We start from the raw sequence: 21,632 nt of genomic DNA, 5'->3' as shown, positions 1-21,632 counted from the left end.
ATAAAGCTACAGAAAAGAAAAACGCCGCGAAATCGAAAAAAGCCGTGGGACTATTGCATCGCGTATGCTCCGCGAACATAAAATACTTACGAAGGAAAATAAGAAAAGCGGTTCTAAACAACTCACGAAGAAATGCATATCGATCGAGGGGGAAAGTGTACCTGTAAGGTCTTTTTCTTTGATGATCCTGATAACGTATAGCGCTGGGTATATCACGCGACCACTGAGTACCAGGAGTTTTCTGCTTCTGACGATGATTCCTGTACGGTGTCAGCGGGGGCAAGGACACATCGGCCACGTTATCCTGGTGCTTCGGTTTCGACTTCTCCTGGACCTTCAACGGGATCGGTGGAGTCTTAGTGTCCATGCCCGTCTCTGGCACCGGTTCACAAAGACTGGTCTGACCTCGCGTGAAAGCATCTTTCGCCCTCTCGGCCGATCGAATTCATCGCGCCGAAGAGAATAATGTCCGGTTCCTTCACCCGTGAACTGGGTCAGTGCTTGCAAAAAGATTGAACAATGTAAACTTTCGTTGTTGACATAATCGGGAAGTTTTTACGTGAGGCAACGATAGAACACTTGATACGCTGTGTTTCGAACACCTATTTGTCGGGTTTCAAATTCTTGGGGAAGTTTAATAAGAATTAGGGTTACAAATTGTATTAATGGGTTATAGATATTGATGTCTGTAGATGGGGATATTTATGGAGATGTTGTGGTATATTATAATAAGAATTAGGGTTGCAGATAGTATTAATGGGTTATAGATTTTGATGTCTGTAGATGGGGATATTAATTATGGAAATGTTGTGGTATATTATAAAACGAATTATGGTTACAGAATTATGGTTACAGATAGTATTAATGCGTTATAGATATTGATACCTGTAGATGGGGATATTAATTATGGAGATGTTACAGTAAAGATGTTGTAATTTATACAAAATGTATAAATATGTAAGTTATACAACATTGTATATTAAATAGGTATTGTAGTATATTTATTAAAAATTAAAAATCTCAAAATTGCAGTATTTTTGAACTAAAATAACAAATTGCAAATAAAAGAATATTTCTATTGTTCTGAAAAAAAATCTGAATAATTCAAATTTCGAAAGAGGATAAAAAAGAATGTACCTCCTTGAACCAGATACATATAAGTATATACAGTCGTGTAGTATACTTTGATTTAAATCCATAGTGAATGAAGATAATAAAAGCTTCCGTTCGACTGTCTGATCCCACACCCTCCATATCTACTGTACGATATTCTACTGTCCGTTACTACTGTCTGACTGAAGGTGCTTAATCTACTGGCGCGGCAGTAGTAAACACAGCCACTGCGTGACTGACAATGAACACCTTGTAACCAATAATAATCACTGCAAGAGAAACGACAGACATATCCGCAGCAATGCAGCAATGCACAATTCTCTACATATCTGTTGTCAGCCGATAAACGAAATGAAACCGTTTTTCCAGCATTTCACAAGTAATGGTGGGTATCGATCCGGTGTGGCTAGTTTTACGAGGGATTTCATTGAGTAAGTAAAAATAGGGAATAGTGTGGTTAATGATGAGTTGATTGACGGCAAGGCCTCGTTCTTGCAAGAACGGCTGACACAATTGCAGATACGATCAGGGGTTTATCACCAAACTCGACCCGAATTTAATGGCTCGGTTACTGACCACGTGGTGGACTGACCAGGTCACTCGCTGCCATAGAAACCTAACGCCACAACACTTATCACTCGGAGAACTATTATTGTTAGATTTCGTGGCAAGGTCGCCGTTACACCGATTTTCATCCTTTTTCTTATCCTCGTGTCGTTGTTCTTTGAGGAATGTGGTTTAGTACGATTAGGAGAACGGCAAGATTGTTACTGCTGATAAAATTCTTTACGTTTTATGGGTATGAGAGGGCAAATTATAATATAAATGCACTTACAACTTTATTATAAATTTGTTGGAATAAATTATGGTTTTATTGTAATTGTACTGCATAATTTATAATGCGATTTTAATTGTGTTATGGTTGAATTATAATTTATATTACATATTCTAATTGCATTATAATTATACTGTGGTTTATAACATAAAAACTGTTTTATAATAATACTGAACTATACTAATTATAATAATACTAAAATTTGTACTATAAAATGCCATTATGACAATTATATTTACTATCATTTATCTTACAGATTACTAAATTTAATCTTATTGTAATTACGCTATAATTTATATCATCAATTTTAATTCTATAATAATTGTATAATAATTACACTATAATTCATGCAATTAATTTTAATTGTATCATAATTGTACTCACTACAATTTCTTAGAGTAAATTACAATAAATTTATTATAAACAATAAATTTACAATAAATTTGTACGGATCTATATATTCCAATAAAAATTTATTATACGAAATTTTCTAGATTTAGAAAAATTGTTTATACTCATAAAAAAACTTCCTTTGATCCAAAATTCTTATTTGGAGGTTAACTTATATGTTAGGTATTCAACTAGTATTCTAATACGAAATTATTCCTCTTTGAATTTAAACAGAGTATAAAACCGTGACTCATATTTAATTTAAAATTTTTTGTCGATTTCTTTATTTTCTGCTTAAAAACTTTAGCGAGTAATTTTTAATTCAATTATTAGTGAATACGCTGAGTTTGCGTTAAATTAACCAATTTCTGCTGCAGCGCTTGATAAGGAGATTAGTTTTCGTGTGAGACTGCACTGAAAATTTAACTCTTTCCTTATAGCAGAATTTTCAGCCAGCATGCACAGTTGTGAGGGATAATTGTGCAAAAGATATCAGTCTTACAAATACTGATCTTTTTATTTTCATTTTATGGCAGCGTTTCATTATGGCGTCATTAGTCCACATTTAATATAATGACATTTTTGGGTATCAGCAATATTCTGCATTTCAGTAAAATATTAATAAAAAGTTGCTGAATATTGAAAAACTCTTCATAAAGAAATACTTGCACTTTAATAGCAAAAATATGATCATAAAATACCGCGGCTGTTTGTCTAATTGTAAGTGAAATTGTAGTACGAGGTTATGTTAATTGAAAATAAGTCTAATTTTGTTATTTTTTATTTTAGTAAAAAGAAGTATTTTAACAAAATAATCTATAAAACGTATTTTAGCAATAAAGATATGTACACGAAAAATAATTTTGCTATTACCTTTGCTTTAAAATTCAAAAAGTGAGTAAATTGATCTTCGACTACTGTCATAAACGCAAAGTTAATTTCATATGAAAAATTTAATTCTGTTTAAATAATTATACACAAACAAGTTAACTAGTTACTGTTAAATACCACCATAATCATTGCGTATAAAATATAAATAATATATTACTAATATATAAAATTTAATTATTCGCTCTTCGAGTATGCATCGTTTATCAAATATCCGAGATCGTATCAATTCTAATTGAAATAACGTAAACACGGACGTAAATAACGCATACACGAACACATATAAGAACGTAAATAACGTATACATATACGAACATATGTTCTCGGAAAATAGAGCGATATGAATCGATTGATTTTCAAGGAAAAAGAAGTTTGATAAGAAATTAAGCAACGGACAGCTGTGCACGCTACTGGCACAGCAGCACTAAACGAAATTGCTTCCATCAGCTGTCGACGGATGTCCTTGAAATCCTCAGTAAAATGGAATTGTTAACACGTGTGAATTTTGATGATAATTATCGATAACTGCACGGGAAGAGATTACAGAGAGGAAAAACAAAATCTTAACCTATGTTACTCAGGATAAGAAAAAATAAAGAACCTTTTTATCAAAGGTTATAACAGTTACCTTTATTGTATAGCTTTTTATAATAGTTTTTATCAAAGTAAAGATAAAACGTGTTCAATACATGAGGGGCTGCATTTTGCATCACTGGAAATTTGATTTCTCCAAGATAGAAATTTATGAAATTCTAAAAATTGAAATAAATATTTGTTATTAAATTTTTAATTATTTATTCTGAACTTTTTTTAATTCAATGAAGGTAATATTTTGAATAACTATTTTCCAGGGGTAGAATTTTATGAAGCTCTGAAAAATTTAAGTTACTATTTGTTATTAAATATTTAATTATTTATTCTGAATTTTTTTTAATTCAATGAACGTAACAATTTAAATAACTATTTTCCAGGGGTAGAATTTTATGCAGCTCTAAAAAATTTAAGTAACTACTTGTTTTTGAATTTTTAATTATTTATTTAGATTTCGTTAGTGCTTCATAAAGTTAACTATTTAGATAGCAATTCGTTAAACGATTTGATTGTTTAAGTATTTAGACTTTACAAAGTCATTTGTCATTGAATGCAATCCCCACCACTTTCTTCTTTACTTTTTAGAAGAAACAAAATTCACTAAATAATAAAATAATAATATTTTTTCTAAAAATTTGCTTTTATTTCATTTTACAAATATTTAATTTAATCATTATTTACTATACTTCATTACTAACCTACTTGTATAAGTCTCAAGATTGTTCAATCGTCACAAGATTCTTTCAATCCTGTACATAAATACATTTTTACACAAAATGTGCCTAGTAATCTCCACTTTTTTAAGTCATGTAAGTCAGCCAAAAACACATGTCCATAGTTGAAATCTCGATGAAATCGATACAAGAATTCACGGAATTCACGGAGCACAAAGTTATTGGCCCATCCAGAATAACCTGAATACTTCAATAAGGTTCATAGATCATAGTTAGTTGTTTTTTGCCGGTGTTAGATCATGGAATTTGAGTTATAAAACAAGCAGTCCCATCACTTTCGCAACAAACCGTGTATTATCGAAGCAATTTTCCCTGCACTTTCAACGATATTACTATCGTTCTTAAACAGCAGTGTCTACGTTCTTCGGCTGTTTCCCGTCACGTGTCACGCCATCGCGGAACCAGACTTCGAGTCAGCTCATAATGTGTGGAACGGTAGCAGGTGAGAATCGATAGCGGTTTTGGAGCTGTGATCTATCTTTCCAGAAGAATTCGTTTTGATAAGCGACGATAGATTAACCTGATAAATTCGTATGAAATGCGTGCTTTAGGCGATGACTAGGAGGAAAATGGTCGTGTGCAGTATGGTAATCGATAATTGCAATTATTCGGTATGATGATCCTGAAACTTGTTTGTTGTGTGGAGATCTTTGTGTGTAGGAATTTACGGAGCATTTAGTGTAGCTCTGGTTTCATATGGCGTAGGTAAGTTATGTGGAGAGTTTGGGGGAGAACATAAATTAACAGTTTAGGAATTTAGGAAATTAAAAGTTTAGGGTTTTGGTATGCTGGAATTATTCATTTCTGGAGGAGTAGAGTTTTTGAACGTTTAAGTGCAGAATTTTTAAATATGGAAAATTTTTAAATAACTGACGAATTTTGGAACTTGGAAAAGTGGAATTTTGGAATTTTTGGAGTTTTGGAATCTGCAATTTTGGAATTTCGAAATTGTACAATATGGAATTTAGGAAAATGGCATTTGGGCATTTTTGAATTTTTAATTTTTGGAATTTTGGTAAGATTGAATTTTGGTATATAGGATTTTAGAATTTTGGAATTTTGGAATTCAGGAATTTGGGAATTTGAGAAATTAAGGAATTGGGGAGTGGGGGAATTTGGGAATTTGAGAATTCGGAAATTTGGGAAATTAGAAATTTGAGAAATTGGAAATTTAGGAAATTGGAAATTTAGGAAATTGGAAATTTAGGAAATTGGAAATTTGAGAAATTAGAAATTTGGGAAATTGGAAATTTGGGAAATTGGAAATTTGGGAAACTGAGAATTTAGAAAATTGGGAATTTGAGAATTTGGAAATTTGGGAAATTGGAAATTTGAGAAATTAGACATTTGGGAAACTGAGAATTTAGGAAATTGGGAATTTGAGAATTTGGAAATTTGGGAAATTAGAAATTTGGGAAATTGGAAATTTGGGAAATTGGAAATTTAGGAAATTGGAAATTTAGGAAATTGGAAATTTGGGAAATTAGAAATTTGGGAAATTGGAAATTTGGGAAATTGGAAATTTGGGAAATTGGAAATTTGGGAAATTGGAAATTTGGGAAATTGGACATTTGGGAAACTGAGAATTTAGGAAATTGGGAATTTGAGAATTTGGAAATTTGGGAAACTGAAAATTTAGAAAATTGGGAATTTGAGAATTTGGAAATTTGGGAAACTGAAAATTTAGAAAATTGGGAATTTTGGAATTTTGGAATTTTAATATTTTAGAAGTTTAATGTCCTGGAATACTGAAGATTTGATATATTGAAGTTTCAGAATAATAACAATATTGAGCCCCACAGATTTGGCATTGTAATTAAAAAAATTTGATACTTATAGACTTTGTGGATTTAAAATATTAAAATGTATAAATTTTTTCATTTTTGAAATTTCGGAAATAAATCATTACCACTAAATGAGTAATGAAAAACGATTGTTCTTAAACATAAATCGTGACGAAAATTGCCAATCATATTATAATATACAGTATGGTATAGATACAGTACTGTATTTTGGTCTAGTGTATTATAATACTGCTACTTCTGGTATATCAATCAAATTGAGTAATTTTTACTTATTTTGTTAATAAACCGACCCTTATTCACATCGTGAATGAACATTAATTTTTTCTATAAGTATACCAAAGAAGTATTCCTACATAAACAAATAAAGTAAAGAGAACAAAATTAAAAAATCAATTTTCAAACACGAAATAAAATGTCATTTTTATGTAATTCTATTTTGCACTGCTTTCTTTTAAAAATTACTCTATTCTTTCACCATGTACAGATAAAATATCGTTCGGAACCTTCAAAGTTACATACTATACATATTTTCCAAGAAAAAGGTTAGTAACCCTTCTGGCTCATAAAAGTTTGAAAAACCATATATTAGATAATTTCACAGTATTCTTGTAAATTCGCAAAGTAATCACCGTTCTTCAACGCGTTACACCGTATAATTTAGAACCACTGCACCCCACGCACCTTTCATTATTAAAATTCAGAATTAAATTTATTTTCCTGCGTAAACAGTAAAATATTGTCATACAGGATTCTATTTCATTTTTACTTCGTTCAGTTGTACGATAGTATTAAATTTCTAGTGTTGGTCACTGATAACTAACATGGCAGTACGTTAAGAATGCGTTAAGAAAGAAAAGCAACTGGGAATTTGTCATACGCGTGTTATAATACGTTCTTAACGGCGTGTCGAGCGCAAGAACCTGTGACGGAATTGCTACCGTCACGAATGTATTTCTTTGTTCGCCTGAACGGCCGGGGAATTGCAACATATCGATCTCGGAATATCCAAGAATATGCGACGAGTGGAAAATGGAAAAATGAGGGAAAAAGTAAGGGGAATGAATTTTGTTTGAAATGTAGTACTCTTATCAATGAGTTTCGTTGAAGGAAAATCTATCTTAGATATTGAATTATCAAGATATTAGGTTATCTTAGATCGTTACGCGTTATATTGCTATATGTAACTTTGCAATGTGTTATATGTTACGTTATAATGTGTTATATCGGCGTATGTTACGTTTCAATTCGTTATATTGTCATATGTTACGTTTTAGTGCTTTATATTGTCATATGTTATGTTACAATACGTTATATTGTCATATGTTACGTTTCAATGCGTTATATTGTCATATATTACGTTTTAATGCGTTATATCGACATATGTTACGTTTCAATGCGTTATATCGACATATGTTACGTTATAATGCGTTATGTCCTCATATGTTACATTATAATGCATTATATCGTCATATATTACGTTTTAATGCGTTATATCGACATATGTTACGTTTCAATGCGTTATATCGACATATGTTACGTTATAATGCGTTATGTCCTCATATGTTACATTATAATGCATTATATCGTCATATGTTACGTTTCAATGCGTTATATCGACATATGTTACGTTATAATGCGTTATGTCCTCATATGTTACATTATAATGCATTATATCGTCATATATTACGTTTTAATGCGTTATATCGACATATGTTACGTTTCAATGCGTTATATCCTCATATGTTACATTATAATGCGTTATAATGTCATACGTTACATTATAACGCATTATATCGCCACATGTCACATTTTAATACATTATATCATCATATGTCGTATGATAACGCGTTATAATACTATATACTGTATCTATATCTTAGATCACCACGTGTTGCGTAGCTACGCATTAAGTAGCCATGTGTTATATCGCCATGCGTTATACCTCAACACATTACATCGTCATGCGTTGTATTACCATGAATTGTATAACTACAATTTATATCATCACACATGATACCATACGATGTACAGCTATTAGATTGATATACGTTGTACGACCACACCAGACATCATGTATTGTATGATCACACGATAAATCGCTATATATCGCCACACCATAAATCGTACTATACAACCACGCATCGTATAGCTGCGTCATATATCCTTGTGTATTATATCAACATACGTTGAATATCTATATATTAAATCGCCACACAATGACCACATTTTAAACCACCACGAATTATATTGAAATGCACTGGATACTGCTAGATATATCACCACATGTTATATCGCCACCTTGACGCACCCCAATTATTAGAATTAAGTGCAACAATAATTTTATATGAAATTCCCTTTTTAATAAATTTTAAATAATCATAATTTATCGTGAACATAATTTTGTATGCACTCAACTTTTCCTAAAAATGTGATTCATCCAAGGATGCAATTGTTTCAACGAAATTTCAGGATCAAGAAGTTATAAAAGCAACGTGACTCTGAAGAAAGTACATACATCCTAAATTCCAAGAATGTTCCGGCTGAAAGAGTGAATCGGCTAACAAAGTGACGCGCGTTTAACGATATCTACATATACGTAAGTTACGTACGACGAACCCACGTGTGCACGTGTTGCCGTAACACGGCGATGACTGAAAATCGTTATATCGTTGATTCACCGTGCCGCACGTCGATCGTTATTGCTCCGTTAATAATTCCCGGAGGCCTTCGGTCTTCGTGATGGCGCGTCGTTAATATTTAATGATAACATCTCCGTTTTCACGTGAGATTACGTGCACCGTGCAGTAACAATGCTTGATCGCCGTATTTATCGGTGACCAAATCGATGATCCACGATTGGAGTCGATCGGAAACGAAATACGGAAACAGTACTACGAGGGGATGTTAGAAAAGATTTAAGATAGGGAATCAAGTTAGGGTAGTTTGGGGTTAAATGTGTCTAGTGGGGTATCGATATATGACTCTTGACGGGACTGTAGAAATGTAAATATCTTGATGTGGGCCATAAGGGGTGGTATATGGTAAGTGGGATTATTGATATAGAGAGTGACTGTTTAGAGTTAGTATAGCTTATATGTTCTTTTTAAATTCCCAATTTTTCACATCCCCAAATTCCTAAAATCCCAACTTTGCACATTTCCACATTTCCACACTTCCACATTTACAAATTCCCAAATTCCCAAATTCCTAAATTTCCACATTCCCACATTCCCACATTCCCATATTCCCGAATTCCCAAAATTCCCAAATTTCAAAATTCCCACATTCCCAAATTCCCTATTTACCACATTCCCACATTCCCACATTCCCAAATTCGCAAATTCCAAATTTACCAGTTTCCCAAATTCCCAAATTCCCAAATTCCCGAATTCCCAAATTCCCAAATTCCCAAATTCCTAAATTCCCAATTTCCCAAATTCCCAAATTTCCAAATTTCCAAATACCCAAATTCCCAAATTCCCAAATTCCTAAATTTCCACATTCCCACATTCCCACATTCCCACATTCCTACATTCCCACATTCCCACATTCCCGAATTCCCAAAATTCCCAAAATTCCCACATTCCCAAATTCGCAAATTCCAAATTTACCAGTTTCCCAAATTCCCAATTTCCCAAATTCCCAAATTCCCAAATTTCCAAATTCCCAAATTCCCAAATTTCCAAATTTCCAAATTCCCAAATTCCCAAATTCCCAAATTCCCAAATTTCCCAAATTCCAAATTTCCCAAATTCCAAATTTCCCAAATTCCAAATTTCCCAAATTCCAAATTTCCCAAATTCCAAATTTCCCAAATTCCAAATTTCCCAAATTCCAAATTTCCCAAATTCCAAATTTCCCAAATTCCAAATTTCCCAAATTTCCCAAATTTCCCAAATTCCAAATTTCCCAAATTTCCCAAATTTCCCAAATTCCAAATTCCAAATTTCCCAAATTCCAAATTTCCCAAATTCCAAACTTCCCAAATTCCAAACTTCCCAAATTCCAAATTTCCCAAATTCCAAATTTCCCAAATTTCCCAAATTTCCCAAATTTCCCAAATTTCCCAAATTCCAAATTCCAAATTTCCCAAATTCCAAATTTCCCAAATTCCAAACTTCCCAAATTCCAAACTTCCCAAATTCCAAACTTCCCAAATTCCAAACTTCCCAAATTCCAAACTTCCCAAATTCCAAACTTCCCAAATTCCAAACTTCCCAAATTCCAAACTTCCCAAATTCCTAAATTCCTAAACTCCTAAAGTCCTAACCCCCTAAATTCTTAACCTATTAAATTCCTAACCTCCAAAATTACTAAATTCCTAACCTTCTAAATTACCAAATTCCTAAACTCCTAACCTATTACATTTTTAAATTTCTAAATTAGTCCTTAAATTTAAAAATTCCTAGCCTAAATATCAATTTTAACCAATAGATATTTTGTTGCTGTTTTGTCAAGATAGTTACAACATTTCGTACAACAAGAAATGTAACTATGTACTTGAATATAAAAATATTATTTTATTATTAAACAACGTAGAATATCCAAAAGCGCATTTAACACTGTACACGTGGACTGCATATTCAATTACTTTTCAGGTATCATGTAACATTAGATAAATAATACTAAACAAGAATTAATGTTAAAATATTGTTCTTCAAAATTTTGTATAAAAAGAGTCAGCTAAAATTAAATTTTGTTTTATGTGACATTAAAATTAATTGTTTGGAGAAGGTACACCTTTTTAAATCTTGAAATGTTCATTGTAAAAAGCTAATACGTATATCATTATAACTTAAAAATAAATAAAAAATACAATTCAAAAATGTATTTACAACTCACTGTCAACAATATTGCTTGTGTATTTTTATATTTTCTTAAATAATTGATAGATATTATGCGTCAATGATAGCTATGACATTGAAGAAAGAAAAGTATACAGAAATGCTGCAGTATGAAAAACTTAATTACCAAAGAAGTTAATTAAAGTTGTATGATTTCATGTTTCTAGCATGTGAAAAGAAAAAGTCAGCTGAAAGACTGAAAGTAGATGATGTATCTAAACTATGCGAGTGTGAGATAAGCAAAATATTAATAACAAACGAAATTAAATATTCCTTGAATAGTTTATACACAATATTTCGTATATTAATTATTAAATCAAATCCTTTACATTATTCTTGATAAACTTATATAAAAATATTCAATTAATAAATTTAATAAAATTAATATTATAACATCAATGTATATTTCATACAAATTTTGTAGTGCTATAATATATAAAATTTATAAACTACATTTTATATTATTGAAAATTGCATTGACTAAATTAATACATTTTCTGTAATTACCAGATTCATTTAATTATAAATATATACGTATTTTACTACATAATATTATTTACAAAATTTTGTTTTCCAATTAGAAACTTTTTTTTTAATCCAGGTTTCTATTAAACTGATACAATCGATGAGTAATTTCATTTAATTAAAATTCTTTCATACATCTCCTACAACAACACAATCTTGATACAACAACACAATAACATGATGATATTTTAATTAATCACTAACAATGTCAAGGTGCAAGTGCTGAAGCAATAGAATAAAAATGTTCAAAGTGTGCCTCAAAGATGCATTTATTTATTATATTATTACAATAATGTGTTTACTTGAAAGTGAACCTTGCAAGCTTATACACGTGCGTTCATAAATTGTTTATATCGAACATTGTACATTTAATACGTGGAAAAGCGATGTTTGGTTTAAATCTTACTCTATGGAAAATTGTACTGTTATTTTTCGACTATTTTCCATCGCGAAGGCAATCTTGAAACACGTATGTGGCACTGATTAATATTTCGTCTATGAGGTTCGTACGTTTCGAAAATTGTGTAGCGCACCACGCGAGGGTGGGACGCGCACTGACATCCCTTTGATGCCGCGACCAGTTAATGTAGGGGTTGCTTAGCTACCACTGCTTCAGTAACGTATCAACAGAAAATTATTTTGTCACGATTCGAAAAGCGTATTCTTTACTTTTAAGCATTATTCTTTGAAGTAATTTTTATTTCTCATTTGTAAATAACAATATAATAACTGTGGATGAGCTTATCAATCATTATTAACAATTTAAACGTCACAATAATCATTATTAACAATTTAAACGTCACAACAATCATAATTAACAAGTTAAACGATTACTGCTATAAACGTTATAAAAAAGTAGTTATAATATCGAATAATGTTAATAATTTTTACTTATTCTCAATTAGACTTAATTTTATTATATTAATTATTAAAATATAATTGTGTGGTGTTACTGTTTGATGCAGGTAATATTAGTATATTAAATTTGGAAAATTTAGGAAGTTTGTTTGTAAGGAAGTATAATATTAGATGTGATTTCTGTTTTAACGGAGGTAATACAATTTGTGATGAGTATATTGTGAGTATTTAGTCTATACATGTATAATAGTTTGATGAATATAGAGGTGGAATATTCGCTTTAAGTACCTTTGCGGGAAACTACTTTCCAACTGGGGGTATAGCTCAGTGGTAGAGCATTCGACTGCAGATCGAGAGGTCCCCGGTTCAAACCCGGGTGCCCCCTAAGGATTTCTTTTTTGTTTTTTTCCCTTACTAAATAATATTTTTTATCTAAATCAATATTTTCTGAATAGAATTAACCTTGAAAAATTGATCACTGCATTGACCATTCTATATACAATCCAATACTTTTTTCATTTAGAGAAGGTTTAAGTAATTAAAAGAAAATTAAATATTCAGGTGTTAATTACTATGTGTTAATATGAAATACAATGATATGTACTCAATGATATAACAACAGTTCAATGTTTTTAATAATATAATAATTATTATGATAGTTAATATTCAAATTAATAATTTAATTACAATAACTTCATATTAATTCAAAAGTAAATTTGATGTGTTTCAATATTACATATTTTTAATAATAAAAGTAGTATTTATAAAATAATTTTGTATTATTAGTATTGCATATAATATTTATGATAAAAATTTTCTATGTAAATTTAGGATTTGGAATTTATTTTATTATTAGCACTAATCTTTTTAGTAGCAGGAAATAGTAAAAAAAAAAATAACAGAAAATCACAGTATGGGTCGTAGCTTGCAAATTAAATTTCATTGTAATGATTTGACTGAACCCTCTAGATCATTGTAATGATGTTTCCTGGAAGCTGTAATAGTGAATTGTATGCAGTAAAAAATTGCCATCCATCTAAAGAAGTACAAAAATATAAAATCACGATTTTTAATAGAGTTAGAGAAGTGTAAGTATTTTTGAGGCTGGAGTACTGTTACATGATTCAGTTAGAAGTGAAATAATGGAATAAAAGCTTGCTGAAAGCTCTAGAAACCAAAATAAAAAAAGGCTATTTTATAGACGAAAATTGCAGCGTCATCTAGCGGCGAAACAGGTGAACTAATTGAAAAAAAAACGTATGTCCGAAAACGTATATTAGACAATTATAAAAAGTCATATGTTATGTCTTTCTAGACATATTACGTTTTCTGAGACATTCTAAGATAAATTTTTATTAATATTTGATGCATTTTATTACCGATTAAGCCTAAAAAATCAGTATTTATTTAACTGGGTTCAAAACGGTACAGGTGGCGCCATCTGGCGGCGAACGATGAAATTACAGAAACATAAAATTGCGATTTTCTGCAAAATTAATGCATTTTATGCATTTTTGAGGCTAAAATATTGTTTTGGGATCTCTTTCGAACGGAAATAATGTTACAAGAACTTCCTTAGAGTGCTAGAAACGAAAATAAAGAAATAGCTCAGTCCATGGACTAAAAAATCGCCGTCCATCTAGCGGTGAAAGGTAGGAACTAATGGAGCTAAATTTGAAATAATACCTCTCAAGAAAATTCGATTTTCTCTGCTTAATCGGCAATAATATGCATTAAGCCTTAACAATAAATTACTATATAATGTCTCAAGAATCACAATATGCTCCGAAAGTCATGAAATATGACTTTTTACAATTTCTTAATATGCATACTCGGTCATACGTTTTTTCCAATTAGTTCCGCTGTTTCGCCGCTACATGGCGCTGTATCTTACGTCCATAAAGTGCTTTCTTTTTTTATTTTCGTTTCTAGCGATTTCAACAAGCTTTGACATTTTTAAAATTCACTAATTTTATCAAAAATCACAATTTTATATTTTTGCACCTTCATTTTTCACTCCTAGATGAACGACAATTTTTTAGTCCATGGAATGCACTATTTTATATTTTTTTTTATTAATGGATCTACCATTTTATATTGGCATTTTCTTAATTAAATCGAAGACGGAGAACACTGTACACGTATAACGTGTATCATTTTCGAATCAATTCAATCAATATTATTTTTATTACTTTAATTCAGTAAAACTACAATCTGCGTCGTATTACATTGGAGAGCAAGACTTTCTAATTAACTTGGGAATGTTTTTTAACTTTACCACACCATTATCAATTTTAAACATTACTTAAGCTAATTAGGGTTTCTGCCTTCTGCATTGTCGTCTACTCTTCCGAAGTTCTTCATTTTATTATAAGACTTGTAAATTTTCTAGATTTGGATAATTGTAGAACTTATAATATATAAATGCCGTCATATACATACTTACTTGATCCATGTCTTGCTTAATGCATGATTCTTGGAACTCTGAATGCATTTAGCGAGCACTCGTATCTTCATTCCAAAAACTTTTAATAAAAGAAGATTTCGAATAAATGAATTCATAATTTAACAATAAATCGTAGCTCTTAGCTCGACATTGTTTTCTCAAGATTATCATTTTATAATTTTCAGAAAACAACATCGATTACCAGGTCACACCACGTGGAGGTGGCTACGATAGTGACCCACCCTAACTCCAAGTCCCAACCACCCGCCATTTGCAAATAGCTCATGTATCAGAAGGATAAATGAGTTCTGACTCTACTTAGCTCATAGGCTCGCATATACAAATTCTTTACAACAATCCAGCAAAGAACTTGTATTACACACACTCACATACATTAACTTAATACTAATCGCATGGGATCCCACACACGCACGCTTAACTCATTCTAAACGCCGCACGGTACCTCTCATTCTAAGACTGCACTCAAATAATCTATGACGATTTCAAAAAGCAAAGGGAAGAAAGTTAGAAGAACTTTCTACTAAAAGAAAAGAAAGTTAGAAGAACTTTCTGTCAAAAAGGGGGATCAGTATTTTTCGCCAAGTGAACCTTGCTTTCCATGGGTCAAAGGGTAGTCCATAGTGGCTTACGTGAACCACGAGGCAAAGATGAACCGAAGATACCTTTGGCAAGAACGAGTGATACACCCCAATTGGCGGAGGGTTTCCCATTTCTGGTGCGTCTTTCGTACGGCTGATAACTCAGAGGATACCCTTACCGTGATGCCCCTTGGCAGTATGGCGGCAGATCGGGGAGGCACATCATGCTATGAGAGGTACTCCCCCCGATCGGCCCCGCCGGGCAAAGAATATCCCTCGCGTTACACCGGCACTTGCAACTCACCTCTGTCGCGTGTTCACAGCGCTATGAACCCCCAATGATCCACTTGGGCGCAGAACGATTGACAAAAAATAAGTGGGTATACTACAAGCTAACGCGTACAAAGTTTGAGAATTGAGAAGATGAGTGCAATTTAGAATGAGAGGCACTTACAAGGACCCACCCGCCTTGCCCACGAGCACACTTAACTTAGAATGAACGCACGCATAAAATTAGCTTAAAACTAACGCACGCATCCCTCGATGATCCCTCGATGATTGATGTCTTCAATGATGACCTATTCATTACCTATAGAATAAATAGGTGTAACAATAAAAAGAGGAAACAGAGAAGCAAATGCAAGATTAGTAACATTGTAATGTTTAGGCATGCACAATTCATGCTAACATTTAAATTTATATTAACATTTTCAGAATAAAAATAAAATAAACCTCGAGGCCACTCGATAGAAACCTGTAACATGTGAATAAAAATATGAGAAGACAAAAATGAATCATTAAAATAAAAACCTGAAAAATCTGAATGTAATTAAGGCAGACATTAATTATTAAAATAAAAACCTGCAAATATCTGAATGAAATTAAGATAAACATGAATCATTAAAATAAAAACCTGAAACAGACAAATATTATTAAGACACATAAGAAAAATTTAATTACTTACTTAAAATAAAAATCAGGACACACACCATTCACACATTCACGCATACTGTAATACATTCTAAATGCCCTACATGTACCTCTTATTCTAAAATTGCACTCGCATATAAAACTTTGTAAAAATTGCAAGAAGATAGGAAAGAAAGTTGGAAGAACTTTCTTTTAAGTTTGGGGAAATTGAGAAAAAGAGACAAACTATTACTACAGTCTAATATGTAAGTTTAAAAATTGACAAAGATGAGTGCAAATTAGAATAAGAGGTACTTATAATGTGCGCAGGTTTTTCGTCGCTTGTCGTGACGAAAAACCTGCGCCCGAGCCCACCCTTCCTCCCACAGCTCGGAATTAACGAAAAACTAATGTACTGAACATAACTTACCAAAAATCAAATGCTGAAACATACAAAAATTTATTATCACAAGAATTTGAGAAAAGAGAACATAACTTACCAAAAATTAAATTCTGAAACAGACAAAATTTCATTAACACAGAAAATTGTGGGAGAGGGAGCAAAATTTTTCTTTATTTCATACAAGAATTTCGGAAGAACAGAAAACGCAATGAAAATTGCGGATTTCAGAAAACAACATAACTTACCAAAGAAGAAATACTGAAACAGAAAAAAAATTTATTAACACAGAAAATTGTGGGAGAGGAAGCAAAATTTTTCTGTATCTCATACAAGAATTTCGGAAGAACAGAAAACGCAATGAAAATTGCAAATTTCAGAAAACAACATAACTTACCAAAGAAGAAATACTGAAACAGACAAAAATTTGTTAACACAAAAATTTGAGAAGAGAGAACAATACAAAAATTGACCAAAAATTAAATGCTGAAACATACAAAACTTTATTAACACAGAAAATTAAGCAAAGAAGTAAAATATTACTTTACCCAATCCGAAAATAGAAAATTAAGCAAGGAAGTGAAATATTACTTTACCCCACCCAAAAATAGAAAATAAAGCAAGGGAGCGAAATATTACTTTACCTCAAAACTTTCATAAAATAGAAAATACAATAAAAAGACCTGAAAATTCGAAACACAATCGCGAAATAAAATCGTGTGCTCAATATTTGAGCAAAACGCGTTAAACGATACTTTCGTACCGTAAAAAAACACATGTAAAATAGAAAAAAATAATAGCGAGCATAGTGACAAAATGACTGTCCATCCTAAGATGGACAGCCATTAATAGTTCCCCTCTTCTTTGGCAATTTTGCCGGGGCTCTTCGGCATATAGCCTCTTCTCTCTTCGGCATAACCTCACGAAAATCACTCGCGAAATTTTACGGTAACTCGGACATTCTTAGTTTTTACATAAATTTTCAATTTCGCTATCAATATTCATAAACAGATAGCAGACAGTTTTATAAAAATAAAATTTCACTACCATCCATTTATTTCGACTGATAACAAAATCGAAATTTTATGTAATATATTTAATAAGTGAGTTTAGAAAGAAAGAAAAATAATTACTCGAAATAAAAAGATATACGACCAGCGATTCTTATAATGCGCTGTCCGTAAAAGAATGTCCGAGCAGAATATTTTATTTCACTGCACTTCACTTCACTTCACTTTATACTTCATTTTTGCAGTCGAATCTAGAACCCGACTACGACTTACAAACTAAAAGGCTTGGCCTGAACGAACAATCGAGTTCAAGAGAACATTAAATAAATTCATATTTAATATTTTTCTCTTCTCGATTTTTCGTGAACCCCCAGATGCAAGCATCTCACGTGTGAGAGAGGACAGAGAAACGTGAAAGCTTGCTCTGGCCCTACCTACTTAAAACTAACTCATTCACACCAGAAGTAAACTACCTGCCTGCCTATCGCTATATTTAAAAAATTGCAAAGTCCATTCTCACAAAAACACACTCCACGGTTCTCACACATACCACCCGGGTGCAAAAAAGCCTAATCCTAGGGAGTACGTCCCGGGACGTCTCCGTCACCCGAGTTCAATACTACATTCACACTCTAAGTTCATACCTTTTTGCTGAAATCGATCGACAATCGACAGTGAACATTGAACATATTTCATTTTCATACTCTTTCGAACATTCAATGCAATATGTACATGTAATAATTTTAATTACTCATACAAGAGTCTAACTTATTCAATTTATATAATTTTGAAATGACTCGACTTGCATTTTGTATGCACTTTCAAATAGAACTTTGCAAAATTTAATAAATAAATCTAGAGTTTGAAATCGACACTAGGTCCACGACCTAACCACACACACATCTGTAACTTGTGTCGATAATTCACTGTAAATTTGTCGATCGCCAAACATCTTAAAACTAAACCGTGTCCACCTGCCCTAACTCATGCGAGTAGCATCTAAGCACGTGCATGAATTTAGAGCATAAAAATGAACACGGCCAATCATATTTTCACCTACCAGTTTTCTTCATGTGTGCTGAAAATCCTAAGCTAAAAAACTTGATTAGAAACATGCTAATAAAGTGTCTTCCAGCAAAAATTGACTCTAACTTTAAAAAACTTTCAAAATGGAAAATGGAAGATCACTTTGCAAAAATCTAAGTATATCGATTGTTTCATTTTTAACAGATTTGTGATATCAGAGTAAATTTCTAAATGATTCAAACATTCGTAAATAACTTTGATATCGAAATCTGTTCTCCGCGAAACTTTCTTGTACATATGTATTTGAAAATTGATAGAATTTATAAAAATATAAAAAGTATTTAAAAGTGACTCGATAATACTACTATGACTCAATAACTACTATGAAATCGGAGGGTCATCCGACTTCTATGTAGTTTTAAAAATTGATAAGAAAAGGAAAAATGTACAAGAAAACCCTGACCTGATCTAATAAACGAAATAAACAGTTTGTACGAATTTTGCACGATCGTACAGTCGTGGTCACTATGCTCGCTCAAAAATATAAAATACAACCAGTTCCCGTGTCGCTTCGGACCATTCGTCCTACGACATAATGGGAACCGGAGGAATCGTAAAGCATGCGACTCACCGATCGTTGACTTGAGCTACTGCGATCGTTTTACCGGTAAGGCATCCGTGACAGTACGTCTGGGAGGCATTGCATCTTAGAGATTGATTGGCTGATTGATTGGTTGGCTGTTTGATTGATTGGCTGCTTGGCCGCTTTCGTCAGATTTGGATGTGGCGGTTTGGCAGTGGACCTTCTGTAGTCATAAAAATATCAAAACGATTAATTAACTGTGTTTATCGAATTGCATTTTGATAACATACAAGTTTTTTGACATGTAACTACTTGTGCAAACATGTAATAAACTTTTGATTTTGAGGTGTACAAACACATAGAGGCATGTAGGAGTCGATTATAAATTTGCAAACGGTCATATCACAAAATAAGATATTGTATAATATTTGAATCTATATGTCAGAACACTTAAATAATTACTTTAGAGAGCATGGTAAACGTTTGCAAAAATATAACCGAAACACGTAGGTAATTACACCGTAAAATATACTAAACGTTCACAAAAATTTGTAAAAGCATGTAGGTAATAACACCATAAAAGCCAGTAAAACATTTAAAAAATAATGGTAAAACACTTGTACAACTACACTGTAAGCTACACCAAACACTTGCACAAGTAGGTCAAAATAAGTAGTAGGTAACCACACCATAAAACCAGGTAAAAATTTAAAAATGTTTGTAAAAACACATAGGTAACAACACTAATAAACTAACTAAAACACTCACTAAAATATGTCAAAACATAAGTAGTCATAAAACCCATTAAAAATTCAAAAATGTATGTAAAAACACATAGGCAGTAACGCCATCAAACTAATTGAAACATTCACTAAAATATGTCAAAATACATAAATAGTCACACCATAAAACCCAGTAAAATTTGTATAAAAAACTGGTAAAACACTTAAATATCCACACCATAAAACACACTAATGTATTCGTATACACATGCACAATCACAAATTAAAACACACTAGTAAGCACGTAGGTATATGGGGAACCACACAATAAAATACGTTAATACACCCCCGTATATGCACTAAAAAACTTGATAAAACACACTAGACACTTGTACTAAAACACTAGATAACACAAGGATGAACACGCGATCGGTTAATTAACACTTTGACTCGTACCGGTATGAGATGTGTTGGTGACTCGAACGCTTGGGCGGCTCGAACAATACTGAACACCTGTGACACTTATCAAGGTGAGAATGATTGGTGAAGCACGAACCAATCAGCTGTCATAACAATGCACCAATACCAGGCAGCTTGGACAATACTGAATCTGTGCCCTTTATCAAGATATCAGATTGGTGATCCATGGACCAATCAGCTGTCATGTAATCCACCAATACCGGGCTATTACGTCATTCATACCTGTATTTGTAATATCGACATTTTTTATTTAAATTTTTAATTTTTCATTTGTTTATTTAACAAATTATTATTACGATTATTAAAATTTATCATTTTTATTAACTTTTATTCAGATATTGGTTCTAAGATTTTGTTTTATTATTATATTTTTGAATGATGGAAGATAATTATAAATTATATATTTTTTTTTAATTTTTGGGTAAATGTTTGGTAAGTTATTATTGTATATATTAAAATTCATGATTCTTTTTCAGCTTTCACCCGTTTTTTTGTTGCAATTTTTTGTATATTAATGTAAACATGTCCCATGTAGTTTGTTCGTGTTTTATGTACAAATATTTACTAGCATTTTCATTTTTAATTTTAAACACTAGGGGTTCTGCGATATAAAGTCTGTTCTAATTGATATGGTAGTTTTAAAATTCGTCTTTAGCTACAGAAGCAATTTCAGTACAAAATCATGTCTCGCCGGTAATATAGGAATTAAGATTGTTATGGTAAAAAGTTTTCGTTCGAGTCGCCATAAACCGTACTCACAAATGTTTCTTTTTAAAAATAGGAGCTTGTTTGTAAAATTTAATCAAAATTGGGACATGATGGTATTTCAAGAAAACAGATTTGCATTTGAACGTATGACCATATCATGATAAAG

General features: G+C 31.9%; 1 protein-coding gene and 1 non-coding gene across 3 annotated transcripts in view; one reads left to right on the top strand and one right to left on the bottom strand.

Annotated features, from left to right (window-relative positions):
• The window catches only part of LOC100881453 (uncharacterized), a 30,561-nt gene extending 18,292 nt beyond the window's left edge, over positions 1 to 12,269 (bottom strand). For both annotated transcript variants that reach the window (XM_076536328.1, XM_012298236.2), the window contains exons 1-2: positions 12,132 to 12,269; positions 162 to 500 (exon numbers count right to left, since the gene is read on the bottom strand). In XM_076536328.1, the coding sequence (XP_076392443.1) occupies positions 162 to 367 (206 nt within the window). In that variant the 5' untranslated portion in view covers positions 368 to 500; positions 12,132 to 12,269. The remainder of the gene's footprint in view (positions 1 to 161; positions 501 to 12,131) is intronic.
• Positions 12,270 to 12,896: 627 nt separating this feature from the next.
• TRNAC-GCA (transfer RNA cysteine (anticodon GCA)) lies at positions 12,897 to 12,968 on the top strand. Its single transcript has one exon. It is a non-coding gene; the product is annotated as a tRNA-Cys (tRNA).
• Positions 12,969 to 21,632: the final 8,664 nt, after the last annotated feature.

The sequence above is a fragment of the Megachile rotundata genome, chromosome 10 (assembly GCF_050947335.1).
Source record: "Megachile rotundata isolate GNS110a chromosome 10, iyMegRotu1, whole genome shotgun sequence".
Taxonomy (NCBI): Eukaryota; Metazoa; Arthropoda; class Insecta; order Hymenoptera; family Megachilidae; genus Megachile; species Megachile rotundata.
The sequence above is the reverse complement of the archived record's forward strand: the minus strand, read 5'-3'. Positions and strand labels throughout refer to the sequence as shown.